The sequence below is a fragment of the Leuresthes tenuis genome, unplaced genomic scaffold, assembly GCF_036924035.1.
Source record: "Leuresthes tenuis unplaced genomic scaffold, fLeuTen1.0.hap1 SCAF_22, whole genome shotgun sequence".
NCBI classification, from domain to species: Eukaryota; Metazoa; Chordata; class Actinopteri; order Atheriniformes; family Atherinopsidae; genus Leuresthes; species Leuresthes tenuis.
The window spans coordinates 13,163,545-13,178,408 of NW_027325376.1; the positions used below are offsets into that span (position 1 = coordinate 13,163,545).

General features: G+C 39.9%; 2 protein-coding genes across 2 annotated transcripts; one reads left to right on the forward strand and one right to left on the reverse strand.

Annotated features, from left to right (window-relative positions):
- Positions 1–1,183: 1,183 nt before the first annotated feature.
- cldn7a (claudin 7a) lies at positions 1,184–9,033 on the forward strand. The gene is made up of 4 exons (XM_072376312.1): positions 1,184–1,557; positions 4,518–4,682; positions 6,368–6,452; positions 7,926–9,033. Exons 1-4 carry the CDS (start codon positions 1,335–1,337, stop codon positions 8,092–8,094), a joined length of 642 nt encoding a protein of 213 aa, XP_072232413.1. The 5' UTR covers positions 1,184–1,334; the 3' UTR covers positions 8,095–9,033.
- Positions 9,034–10,216: 1,183 nt separating this feature from the next.
- Positions 10,217–14,864, reverse strand: LOC140281871 (uncharacterized). The gene is made up of 3 exons (XM_072376374.1): positions 14,580–14,864; positions 13,918–14,259; positions 10,217–11,843 (listed from the first exon to the last, which is right to left on the reverse strand). Exons 2-3 carry the CDS (start codon positions 14,096–14,098, stop codon positions 11,764–11,766), a joined length of 261 nt encoding a protein of 86 aa, XP_072232475.1. The 5' UTR covers positions 14,099–14,259; positions 14,580–14,864; the 3' UTR covers positions 10,217–11,763.

Sequence of the window (14,864 nt, forward strand, 5' to 3'; positions counted from 1 at the left end):
GGATTTCTCTGGGTTTTGAGCCATATGGGGGGGTAGAGTATTTTCTCCCACCATTTTGGAGCGTCTCTAATAATCTAGGAACTCCCAACGTGTTCTTTCTTTCAGTTTGTTTTTCTTAAGCAATGACAGACATGATACAACACTTAGATTGCATACAAGTGGACTTAACTAGATTAATATGTTACTTCTAAAGGCAGTTGGGAACACCAAATCTTATATATTCTGTTTTTTTATTTCACTTTACAATTTGGACTATTTAATGTAGGTCCACATAAAGTCTATAGGATGCAAAAACATATTTATTTAGATTACAGATTGTAATTCACCAAAATAGGAAAAATGCCTGTTGTTTTCTCTCTGTTTCTGGTTGAAAATAACACAAACTAACTGTTAAATACGTTTCTACAACAAGTAGACATATTCTCTTTATTCAAATTCCTAACACCACCAAACATTGTCAAAGAGTTCTAAGTTGTCAACTTATACGGTCTATTTTATCCCAAAAGAATACTTTTATTATTTCTCCCTCCGAACCACCATCTCTAGGAGAGCAGCAGTCACAGATCCTCTGGGAGCCCACCAGCAGCATGTGATTGGTGTTAATGTTCTTTGTTCAGAGACATGTAGGGACCCGAGTTATAGCACCAATCTGAGTCAGTGGGTGAACTCTGACACATGCATTTTCTGGCATATAGATACAAGAAGGATGAAAATTAGACAGAAGTACGTTTATATATATTTTTTAAAAATGATACAGTAACAAGGAAGCAGTCAGTACACATTAGCTTATTACTTTGTATTGTTTGTTTCTTTTAAGCATTTATTTTTGTTACCATATGGGGGAAGAAAAAGGAGAAACATTTTCACATATTTTACTCAACTATTTAACAACCCTCACCTCCTTTCTTTTTTTCCCCAAAATCGAATCTAGATACCTTAAGGAAATCTAAAAACACAGTTTATGCCATGCTTTTGCGTAATATGGCCTATGGACTATCAAATATTTTCTCAATTACTTTGAGTAAGAAGTCCAATACCATACTGAGTGGAAATACTACCTGTTGCCTTTCTGGAAACAGGGGGAGTATTTCTCGGCAGAGCACAGGGAGTTGCGACCCCATGCATCAGCAGGCATGATAATTACACACCCACTTCACACCATCACCCAGTTCTTGGATGCCCATCCTCAACTATAGACCACCGAGCACACCACACCAGTGGCACGGACCCTATCTGCGAGGTTATCAGCATTTATACAGTGAAACAATAATCTTTATTAAACGGACGTAGGATCCTTTTTAAACTTCGTCTAAGGAGAAGAGGTTTTTAGAAGCATGGCCAACTCCGGTATCCAACTGCTTGGGTTTTTCCTGTCGTTAATTGGTATTGTCGGACTGATCATCGGCACGATCCTACCGCAGTGGAAGATGTCCGCGTACATCGGGGACAACATCATCACAGCGGTGGCCATGTACCAGGGACTGTGGATGTCATGCGCTTTCCAAAGTACCGGTCAGCTCCAGTGTAAAATCTACGACTCCATTCTGCAGCTGGACAGTAAGTTTTCCAGGAGAACGCACACAAATCCAGAAATAGTATTGATTTAATCTCGTCAATCAGAAAAAAAAAGAGAATGATTTATTTGAAGAGTATCACCTGCAATATAAAGAAATATTCAGCAGTTTACAGTAAATTAAATTCTCTCTTCTGTCGTTTAGAGTGGTTTGGGGGTATTGACTCCTCAGTCTTCCATTTATCCACCTGGACACACACCTGGTCATACTGCCAAGCTCCTCATTTCTGGTGCTAAACTTCCAAGCTGTTATCACTGATTAGGTTTACCTCAGGGTACAACCTGCTCCTCACACATAGCCATCAGCACGCACTGTTATCATGAAACCCAGTAATCTGTCACTACAGTGGGACCTTGTCTTCTCCCATACAGAATCACATTCTGTTAAAACTCTTCCACCCTCCTCCCTGCCAACCGCAACACTCTGTCACACTCACATACAGCAGATGACACATTATTCAAGCATTATTCCATAAAGCCCCAGGATGGGTGGTGACAGACAGTCTAGTTGTGTTACATTTGACACAAGGTCCTGAATCGCACCTTATCTCAACTAGATTATGCCTGTTAACGAAATATTATAACAGTATCAAAATGTGCACATTTTTCTCCATAGATATTCTCATTCTCATTCAACGTCTAAAATATTCCGTTGCATACAGTATTTTAAAAGATATGTATAGTACAAAAGAGGTAATCTTCAATATTCATTGCGTTGTGTTGACAATACAAGGGGACCCATAAAAATGTTGATATTTTGTGATAATTTCTCTTATGAACTACTAATACGTAAAAAAAATAAATAAAGTTTTATAAACTTAAAATAGACAGAGCAACACATTCTCCCTTCCAACCTGTTGCATAGTGACACCTGTTCCTGACACCTTGTTGTCAAATATTTGTACACTCTGCACTCTTTCAGAGTTTTTTCACTATTTGCCACATGATGACAGTGATGCTTGGCTCCGCTTCCATGTGACACAGTGAAGGTTTGCAAGGAACACATTGGGTATGCAGCTGTTGTATTTATGGCTAAAAAAATTGAATTCCCTAAACCTAATCTTCTAAACCAAAACCAGTGGCTTTGCTGCATATACATGACTAAACAAAAGGGGGAAAATATGTTTTACATATGTATATGTCACAGAGTAAAACAAGAGGATATGAACAGTTTTCCTGCAAGAATCAAATTGGGGCATCTCAAGTGAAAGTTAAAATTATCCCCAAAAGTAATTTGCTCATACATGTGAAAACAACCTATAGTTCCAGTTAAATATCATACGACATCTAGTGGTCATAAGAGCGACTGCAGTAACAATGTAAATCTGGTGTCTGTATCATTATGTTCTTTTAACCCGATTCCAAATAGATTTCTAAACTTAACAAAGTCAGGTTACTGAATCAAACCAATCAAGAAGGGCACCCAAAAGTGCTGTGCTTAACTGTGCCATCCACTCCGCTTATTTGTCCTTTATAAGATTTATGGCATCTTGAAATAAACACTTGTGAATGACGTCTGCTCTGACATGGACTCGTTCATATTTTCCTCCTGCTGCTTGAAGGAGCTGTCGATCTGAAAGTGGGTTGTGCATGTGTCAAACATGGCGACATATTCTCCTTGTGACTGGATTGCAAAACAACTTGGTTAGGTTTAGAAAAAAATTCTGTCAATCAATCAGTCACTTTATATGCATTTATTTTGTATTGCACTTTTCATGCAGCATGTCAACCACAAAGTGCTTTACAAAACTAAAGCAATAAAAGCTATTGAAACTCTGATGTTTCATTCAAACCCTGTATCAGTGTTTATTACCCTTCAACAATTTTAAAGATATTCTCCAGGTATCAATTAAACCCATAAAAAATAAATTCTGTTTAGTTTTTTTTTTTGCCATGAAATTAATCTTTTTTTGCAAGATATAACTCTGTCTGAACTTTGCCTGATTTAGAACTTAGGTGCACAAATGCACTCATGACTCTGTGGTAGTTTCACAAGACTTTTGTCAAAATGTTCTTATTTCTTTTAGGACGAGACAAAGTGAGGTGTCCAAGTGAGCTGTATATTCATTTTACAGCATAATACAAACTTCAGTGTCTGTTCGGTGATGAAACTAAATGTGCCACATTGATGAGACTACCAAATGAATATGGTCGAAGTAACTCTGAGCCAGCGTACTGTACATCCTGCTCTGCGTATACTGTATAATCCAGCCCATTGTTTCCTGTTTCTCTCTGTTTTATATTCTGTTTTTTATCCTCTGCATCCTATTGCCATCTTTCTCTCCCCACCCATCCCTCTATCCCTCACTCACTGCTGGAGGGTTTTTGTTTGTGTGGGCAGGGCAGTGATGTCCTAGACTGGCACAGACTGGTTCTAGGTGGACATGCGGGTGGGGGAGGGAGGGGGGACGACAAAGAGGGGCCTCACCCTGTGATAGGTTTATAGCACGAGGGGGGCTGCTGACAGATGAGGATCCTGACAGGAGTGTTTTAGCAGCCCTCCAATGGCTAGCAGGATTAAGTGAAAATGAAAGGGCATGAGATGTGTTTCTTTCCTCTGTTTGTGTGCTCATGTGTATCCCTTGGTTTCTCTTCCTGGAAAAACTCACATTTAAGTATCCTGACAGGATAATGTGAATGTCATTCACAACCCATGGACACACACATAAAGCCTCTCTGATAGGTTGGAGCCTTCTTATTAGTCTTTCTATATCATTTCCTATTGTGTGCTTTCAGCTTTGTACTTTTACAGATAGTTTTATTTGATTTCGTGTTGATGTTTTTACAAATCACTGCCATTTTTTAAATCTTTTGGACTGCAACGCTACCTTCCTCAAAACAAAAGATTGTGTGTTTACTGCTTTCCAGAAAATAACCTAAACACACTTTCTGTAACTTTTGGCTACATAATCATTTCTTGTTTCCTTGTCTCTGACTGCCCCAGGTTCGCTTCAGGCCACTCGCGCGTTGATGATAGTTGGCATCATTGTGTCCATCGCAGGTCTGGGTGTGGCCTGTATGGGAATGAAGTGCACCACCTGTGCAGGAGGTGACAAACTACGCAAGTCCCGCATTGCCATGACAGGAGGCATCATCCTCCTAGTAGGAGGTGAGATTGCAGAGAAATCTGAAATTTCACACACAAAAAAAGAGATAAATTGGTTTTAGGTGTACATGTGCAATCACAAAATGTTAGCATCCAAAGTGTTAACATCTCCTTAAACTGCACAGTCGACCTCAAATGTGGTAACTATGAGGAGAGCAGAATATAATTGATATTGTTTAAATCCTTTGGAGTCCTTTAGAGTATCTGATGCAATTCTTATCCTTTTTTTTTCAAGTTATATTGGACCCAAAACATAACATAACAATCTATTGATACGCACTATGGGTTCTACTTTTTGAAAAATGTAACAGAAATGCAGGACTTGGTGCCTAACTGTTACTAAAAGGATTGCACAGCTGAGACTGACGCTGTGAATGTTACTGTGATTTGCTGTTATTTAGTCCTAAAGCAAATTCATACAGAATGTTAGGTTGACTGTTGTTTTATTAGGTCACCATAAATAAGAGGTGAACAAAGGCATTTTGTCACCAGAGTATGGAATTTCCTTGATTCTAAGATGTGTTGTGATGCACATGTGGACAGCTCTGCATTTATGTAGTGATATAATATAATCCAGAATTGGCAGGCAACAGATAATTAAGTAATACAACAGTTACATTGTTACATTATGTGCAACTGCTGTAAAAGACCAAAGACACAAAGCTGTTAACCTTACAAACAAGCATGTTACATACATTCCATCATGAAATATACGTATATTCACTGAAGGCCTTAAGAACTATCAGAAACACTGATAGGGTTACAAATGAAAGACACCATTAGGTGTCCTTAATCACAATTTTCCAGTTATTTCTGATCATCAATTGAATTATCTCATTCATTCATTTTCAATACCTGCTTCATCCTATTCAGGATTGCAGTGGGGCTACAGCCTATCTTAGCTAATACTAGGGGAAATAGAATCACCAGTCAACATATTTTTGACTGTGGGTTGAAGCTGGAGCACTGATAGGGAACCAGCAATGGCAAGGAGAGAATAAGCAAACCCCACACAGAAAGATCCAAGACCACTACACTAATGTGCAACTCACAGGATTGTCACTTAGACACTGGTACTGAAAAGATCCAACTTTTATATCACAGGAGCCAGTAAAGTTTCACATCTGTACATGTTACCAGTTTGTTTGTGAACTCTGAAGGCTTTAGATTGGCATTTGGAAAAATAAAATTATTACCCTTAGAGTGGATGTTGACAATTCAGGGATTCACTTGGAATGCATTGATAGAGACACTATAATAACTATGCAAAAACCGTATAGATAAGCTTGGCAATCAGCTGACTAAACCAGACAATGCTACAGTATAGGGGGACGTGCTAATCCAGTACACAATAAACTGAGTTATGTAATTTCATCAAAAGAGAGTGGCTTAGATCTCCTGCCAGTCCAACAGTAAGTAGGAGGAGTAGGTTTGATCCCCAGTGCAAAAAGCTTTCCTCCCACTCATCTGCCCCAGCCCTCCAGTGGTCATTAGACTGGATGAATCCAGAACTCTTGGCACTGATTCTAACATCACAGGTCTAAAGGCTCTGAAGAGAACAGAAATATCAACGGTAAAGTTGTGCTGTCACCTATTAGAAAAAAGGGGATGAACATAAGTTTTTTTCTTCTTGAATTTTGTTGTGCGGTTGGATTGAGTCATCTTGGCTGCTTATTCTCTTTTTGCAGGGCTGTGTGCCATTGTGGCATGCTCCTGGTTTGCTCACAATGTCATTAGAGCTTTCTATAATCCTTACACTCCCGTCAACACCAAGTAAGTCAACTTTGTTATTAATTCACTGTATTACTGCTTTTTGCTTTCTTTAAAAATCTGTTTAATGTATAAAGTCAGGAGATTGTTTAATCAATGACTGGAAATTATATTGGACATAGAATATACCCAGCATACCCTCATCCTATTGGACATAGGGATGAGGGTATGTTGGGGTGGATTTTAAAAGAATAGGGCTGTAACAACTGAGGAAAATGGTGGGGTGGGATAGATGGAGGACTGGATGTTAGGGTGGGGTCTTTTATAGAAAGGTTGAGAGGAGTAAAAACAGGGAAGGGTGGAAGGCCAAGGAAGGGGAATGAATGACAGACACTGAAAATTAAAAAAAACAAACAAAAAAAAACATCTAGGATAGAGGCCCTTGTGACTTTCAAAAGTACATCAAATAAATCTGCAGTTTCCAAGAATGCAGCCTACTCCTGCATTAAAATATTTAGTAGTATGATCTGTACCCCATTAGGACCCAACAAATTTATAATAGCAACAATTTTGCTGCTATAAATAAGCGTTCATAGCCAGACATGGTATTAATCTAAACTAGCTCCACAGTTGCTGTGTTTACTGGCCTGTGCATACACGACAGCATCCTCTGCAGATAGGAGCTTTGGAGGCAGAGCTGAAATACAGCAGACAGGGAGGGGGAGGGGACAAGTTATATTTACGGAAAAATTTCAGGCTCCACTTTCCACCTGTTTCTGAAGATTACTACATTCTGCTATGGGTAAATTAATCAAACAGTGTTTGTTCAATGAGATAATGTAAAATACCATGTGCCCATGGTAGTGCTTGAGGAGCTCTCTATAAATACTTTTAAATATAAGATAACGCAAACAGTTATCTTAAAATATTAATCTCATAGTTGTGACTTGCTGACTTTTTACTCCTTTATGTCAGACACTTATAGATTTCACAGATTAGGATTTTAGATTATAAAGACGCAAGATCATGAATTAATGAATCGTGCATTTATATGTTAACAATTTATATCCAAAGAGGCCATGGAACTCCAACTTTGCTCCTTCTCATTGTCACAGTGCCAAACAAAGGCCAAATCACAGTAGCTCTGAGGGGGTACTTCTATGGCCACTGTAGTTTTAGGCCTACTCCAACCCTCTTCTTGGACCAGGTACATGGCCTTTAGCCCTCGATTTTCCTCAAGTAAAGTGCACCTTTTCTTTTAGGGATCATACAAATGTCCCCCAAAGCCCCTGCTGGAGAGCTTGATAAGAATTACTTTGCTGCAAAATGGAGGAGTAGGGCCAAGGGAAAGAACTGGGACTGGGTTTTAGTCTCAGTCTTACTCTCTACAGTCTACAGTACAATCTCTTGAAATCAACCAACTTTAAATGTATATGATAAAATAGAGAGGAAGACTATCTAAACTTCAGAATGTAATTTTTTCACCAGAAATCATAGATTTTTTTTTTTTACCAAAACACTGTTTTCTCTATCCAGGTTTGAATTTGGTGCTGCCATCTTCATCGCATGGGGTGGCTCCCTCCTAGATGTCCTGGGCGGCGCCATGATGGCAGCGTCCTGTCCAAGGAAGAAGCAGGTATCTAAGTACCCATCCATGGCCAGTTCCCGCTCTGGTCCTCCAAACAGCAATAAGGAATATGTCTGAGATTGCCACTGTCCAGGACTTAAAAAGAAACTGAAAAAGAAGCTCACCCTTGTTGTAGCATCAGAAAGGATTAAAACCGAAGATGTGTGGGTCTTTGTGAAACATAGACAGAGACAAGGAGTACTGAAATAGGACTTTCTTTACTTTTAATCCAGGCAGGCCTTTGATGACCCCTTGATTATCACACAGAACTCTCAATTGTTTCATGAAGGATGTCTCTCACCCCATCCACACATTCCACAGTTGTTTACAAGTAGTCTTCACAAATACATTATAATTGGATCTCCTGACTTAATGGATAAGCCCTCAGGGTGTAACCTCTTGAATTGTAGCATAAATGGTAGATAAAGCCAACACTTGCACCCTCGCGTTAGAACCAGCATCTATTAGCATTTGCCATGTAATTGAAAGTAATCAATTCCAGTTTGGTAAGCAGGCTTCATTTCTTCTACAGTACAACACAGACACAGGAGAGCAACATAGTGTTTTATATTAACTGTTGGTACTAAAATAGATGAGCGGAGTGTGTCTTCTTACACAGGGCTCACCATGTAGGGGGACAGCATCACAAAAGCCTTTTATTACAACACTTACTAAAGGATTACAGTCTCTTAGTAATGAAAGTATTTGATCATGTGGTCATCATACCATCGTCACACATGCCTCTTGTGAATATCAGCCACTATGTGATTAAACAGCCTATTTATTTTGTGAAGACTAGCTTTTTGCTCCTGTATAGCTTTGCATGTCCGATAGTTCACCGTTGGCCTTCTGTAGTTTTCAGATATAATGAAGTCATACTTTTATTAGGCTGTTTTATGTTCGGAATCTACAGTTCTTTTTTAATTTTATACATTTGGCTCCTCTTTCAGAAAACTGTGGTGTAGAAAATGTATGAAAAAGGTATTTTAACATGTCAAACAGTACTTAAATAATAAAGATAATGAAACATTGAAAACTGTGTGATGGTTGCAGTCACTGCTCATGCAGTACATTGACGTTTTTTCAATTTAACATGTAACATGGCTGAATGTGCTACAGAGAGGTTTCTGAGAGGACAGCATGGATGTTGGAATAGCATGTCATAACATTTTATGGCAGAGAAATTAGGGGTTAGGGTTCATTTCTGTACCCAAAGGTACTTGCCAGGGGCCTTTCAAGTCAGGAGTTTGCAATGTTTTCCACCTGCCAATGGGAGCTTTGTTTCTCTCAACTAGGCACAAAATTATTCATTCAAAGATACAGACAAGGAGAAACCAAAATGTACCCTGCAAGGGTGCAGCTGGAGCGATAAGGCATAGAGACCTCTGTGGGCCTATTCTTACATCTTGATTTCTTGGTGTGTAAGGGTCTACCTCCGTAATCTCTAGATAAGGTCTACAGTAAAGTTTATGGAAGCTTTGTGTCATCACATCCTGCTCCTCTAGAATATGTATGGAAAATATGAGGGCAGAAGTGCATGAGTACAAAAAGGGTCAAGTGACATAAGTTTCCATTGGCAAAAAAACAACAAACAGCTCTGTGTATTGTGTTGATTACTGCAAAACAAAAACTTTTGTAGGAGAAAAAATACTTTCTGCCGACTGTCATGAGGTAAGTTTTATGGCTAAAGTGATTGCTTCCCTATGTGTTATTATCCCTTCTCTTTTATCCTCTCTACAAATTGCAGGTATAAACTCTTCTTCTGTACTCAGGCTCATATAAATATGTACAATGTAGTAAGTAAAGGTGATGGAATTAAAATGTGGCATCCAAATGAGTGAGACTATAGTCATTAAGATAAACGGTCAGGTCTGCTCAGTCAGCATCACTTTTGTAAACATCCCAGAAATGTCTGGAAGTTGTCTCAAAGTATGTTGTGTTTCCATATACATGCTTATCTTCCTGCAATTTTTAGACTCCACATCATCCCCACAGACTAGACTGATGACATCTCCAAGATGTTCTGAGATTAGCCAACAGGCCCAAACCCTCACGCCCGCAGCCCTGAACAGGATCGACTGGTAACTCATCGCAGAAACATCCTCATAAACAATGTTGAATGCAATTTCACTTGACACAAACCCTTTTTTTTTTTTAAAGATATATCCCATATTCTCGACTGGAAATGAAACACAGAAACTCCACAAAGATTCATTCTTTATTTCCAGAGATGCAATATGAAAAGTTGATCATGCAAAAGGCAACCACAACCCAAACAGTAATCTCTGAGTGAGAGAACGAGCTGTGAAATGCAGTGCTTCATGTCCCAAAACAGATCAGTAACTAATAACAATTTCACAGCCGACAAAAATAGTATGACGTGATCAGGAGCTCTTATGTCTCACCGGAGATCCACTTCAGTTTTCACAAAATCCTAAAAACATCAGTGTAAGATTGTCTGAGCAGGGACATCTAGTCAGAAGCTGCTTGTTTCCATTATCTCATAATCGCTGTAATTACAGTCTCTAAAGTCAAACATACCTTTAAATAGTCCGTGTCAATCTTAAAGATTACACACAAGAGGTTTCAAGCTTTATAAATAAATAGTAACACAAATGACTCTTCAGTTTCACAAAACAGTGTGCCAATCAGAATCCATTTTAATTCTAAATCTGACAGAGCATCAGGTATCATTTGGCATTTCATTTAAACAGTTTGAACTTTACGCATCTTTTCTCACAGTTTCTGTAGCCAACTGGGGAAAACCTCCCTTCGAGAGCAAACAAAAGCTCCATAAATCTGTTGTTGTTTGTGACATTTTCCTGCCGAGTCTGCAGCTCAGGCCAACAATGAGCTCAGGGAAACCTCGACTCTGCGTGGTCAAAAGAGCAAAACAGTGGTGTGGCTTGAAAACTATTACATAGCCCTTCAACAACAGGATACCAGTTACGTGTTTTGATGCTTACACAGACTTCATGCATAGAATTCTGCAACATGTCACTGCACATAACAGGCATTCCCACAAAGTGCACCATTTGGAAACGTAATAAATCTCAGTTACAGATGACCGAAGCAATGTGCATTCAGAAACAAGTAAAAAACACGTAGAAGCCATAACGCCACCAAAAAGAAAAGAAAAAAGAAATCAATTTTTTTAAACAATAAATAATTCGTAGTAGTTGATTTTTTTTCTCCAGTAAATAGCTAGCTTTCATCCAGCGGATAACAGTATACCACTTGAAACAGTGTGAAAGAGAACAATAGTCATTGCACAACCAAAGAGTAATATTTCACTCGTGTGATACACATCAACAGACTTGTGCTCCTTCACATAACCACCCTGCAGAGAATCAGTTACCCTCACCAGAAAAAGGCAGGTGAGCAGCTGCTTGTCATCTACCCGTTTGCTCAGTGCAACTTTAGCAATGTAGCCCTTGATAAGAAGCTTTGAAAAATACACTTTGTCCAAAATCTTTCTCAAGTCCTGAAAGCCTACTACCTACCGAGGTATAGAGTAGAGAGCAATGCCGTACTTTTCATTCACAGTCTGAAAAGAAGTTAAGTTAAATAGACACTATGTACAGTCAAGGCCTGGGCCTCAGCTGGCGCTAAATGAGCCATTTCAGAGCCTTGAAGAGCCATCAGAAGCTTCTACAGGACACTTGACAGGAGCAAGGCCAAGAGCACTGATGGGAAGGGGAATTGGCATCCCGGGGAATTTCTGTTTTTGGCACTTCCTGGTGAAGTTTAGGAGATAGGTGACAGGGATACGGGGCACTGCCCATTGTTGTTCATCATGTCATCCAAGTCTTCATCTTCCAGGTCCACTGTGGAAAAAAGGGCAGAGGTCAGGCAAGTGCACTCATATGTCAAGAAAGAACAGATGGAAATTGAAAACAGAGCATAGTCGTATCAACAGTATCAACGGAGCATGACTGCATGACATGAATGTATGCCGATGGGAGAGGAGAAAGACCAGAGCCTCAGAGGCCTCATGGTAACTCTATATGACCAAGCATGCTTTTGGAATTATCATACAAGCTTCATATAACCAGTCAGGAATTTTTATAGCTTAAGTTGTTACTAAATAAGAGTATTGTGTGGCAAGCACAATATGTATATCAGTTAGATAGAGAGCTCTTTCAGTTTCCTGTGTATTAAAAGACATGTAAGCACAGTAGAAAGAGATTTTAATTGTTCTGTGAGTGTTCTCTCTTGGTACAAGACATGTGGATTGTTTATTTTCTCATACTTCATATCCTTTTAGAATGTTTGCTCACTGAATAAAATGTAGGTATTTTTATTTGTGAAGGTGAAGACTAGAGTAAGGCACCACATCCATGTTTTTCTTTTTAACACGCCGATTTAAAAACATCTGGACTCTGCCGTAGCCAGTCTGTGGGTGAAAATTGATGCCTCATGCTCCCTGATCGACCCTTTGACAGTTAGAGTCTGATGAATCCAGGATTGCCATCTTGGAATATGCCCGTGTCACCACAACAGAACAGAAATTACTGTTGGAAACCTCAGTCATTCAGTATTTTCAGGTAGTCAGCTGCCCTCATTTGTGACACATACTGCTGCTAAACCTAGACCTGGCAGACTGAAGTAACTCCCGATCATTTGCTTAGTTAAACCAAGGTGGGGACTTGTTTTAAGCCAGGCAGTGTAAAAAAAACAAAAAAAAAACAAAAAAACATGAGCAATTAATTCCTGCTCAAACCCAGCATGCAGCAGCACAGCCCTGACTGACACTTGCCTTAGATCTTTGAGTCCACTGAAATATAGGTTACACCTTCCTTTTAAAATGAATCTCCGATCCACATTCAATTAGCTCAGCTTACCTTAGCTTAGCACGAAGACTGCAAACAGTCCGAAGTCAACAACCGACCTAAGCTAAAACAATCCCCCAGAAAAAGGCCATATCACGGGACTTACTTTGTCGGAATAATATCAAGAAAAAAGAGAAAAAAGGAATCAAATTAAATACTAAAAATAACAAAAAAAAGGGTGTTAAATAATTAAGGGTGTACAAATCTGATAAACAGGTTGTACAGAACTATTCCTTAGGTTGGAGCAATGAAGAAAAACAAGACAACTGAAATGATTTGCTTCTGGCCACGATGCAGTTATTATTCTGGTTTTGACATTTTGATTAAAGAGCAACTTCATGAAATGACAGACTCCGGCCAAATGTTCCAATTCTTTGTACAGCATCAGTAGACAAGATAGTCATTTGAGGTTGCATCTATTAGCTATGTCATCACTCTTCAAAAAAAATAGTACTAACATCCGTGTTCTTGCTCTACGAGAGAGACAAAAATAGGGAAGTTATTAAAAAAAAAAGAAAAAAATCCTATTTATGATAAAGGCATTGGTTATATTCATGGGAAATTCATGGTCTGCTCAAATTCTAGCATTTCCCCTTCAGCCAAAAGCAGCTTCACATGGACAACAAGTATGTGGATGTGATGTGATCTAAACCGTACTTCTATCTACACTCAGCCTATGTTTGGTTCTGCTCAGACTTAAGTTTATGATGTTATTGAATTATACTGCACGATACTGAAAGCTCTTCCTTCTATTTTGTCCACTCAATTTACATCAGTGAAGCTCAGTTAAAAATAGAAACACCTCTCCGCACAGTCTAATGCAGTTCAGGAGCACCACAAACTACTTAGGAGAAAAAAAAAGGTTGTGGATTTCCTACTGCAATGGGATTTTTTTAATATGCACTGCAAGCTCTGTGGATACAGTGTGGGTGTAGTTGCTCCTTGTTGTATTGTCATTATGTAACTGTAAATTCAGTAAGGGGTGCCATCGGTTTATGTCTTGTGTGCAGTGTGGGGTCCAGGGGAACCTGTTTGAGAAGACAAAGGCTTTAAATATGACAAAACTCACCTTTCTTGGACCGACCGATCTGGCCCAGTTTGGGCGCCCTCTGTCCGAGCCTCTGCGGGTTGGGCCCGCCGCTGTGGCCGTTCACCTGCGGGTGTCCCGGGTTGAACTGCCCCGCCGGGCCTGGCTGCCGGGGCGGCCCGGCGGGTGGGATGAGCTCCGGGATACCTGAAGCTCCGTACATCGTAAAGAGGCGTTCTCTCCTGGCTGGCCGCTAGATGTCCGCACAGCCCAAGCGTCGTCTCGTGCCGAGGAGCTTCTCACTTCCGCAATGGCATTCAACAATGAACGTATGGAAAACAGCCGACGAAGTGATGGAAATAACAGAAGGAAAGTCGTCTCTTCCTGTCAATGAAATAAAAGACGTCTGTTAAAAAACATGGGCTGTAGCTCTGATGATCACGAGAGGACTGTTTTTGACAAGCGTGCGCCAACACTGCTTCGTTGTTTATCCAGAAATAAGCGATGTACCCACACGTTTATTTTCTCTGTATTACTACTGACAGGTGTAGCAAACGCCTTCCGAGGCAGAATAACCACCCAGCAGTACAATCAGGATCCACCGTCTAAAACAGTGCCTTTCCGTCCGTCTCTAAGTACAACATTAACAACGTTTTCTCTACGATTATAAGAAAATTCTGCTAATATAATAACTCCGAGCTCACCTCGTCTTTCCCAAGGCCGCAGTAAAGAGCTGAATCCGGTAAAAGCTGCTTCTCAGAACCGTGTTGTTGTTTATCAGAGCTCCCCCTCTCTCTCTCTTGGCACAACACAGGAAGCTCGATTTAAAGGGGCCTCTCGTCGTCTTCTCCGCCGTGGGGATTTCCTTGTATTGTTTCCTGACTCATAACGACAAGAAAACGTCACCGTGTGGCTGATATGAGTGACAGTGCTGACACCTCGGTATATACGGAGTAGGTGTGCCAAAGTTTGGAGGGCGCAGAGCGTAA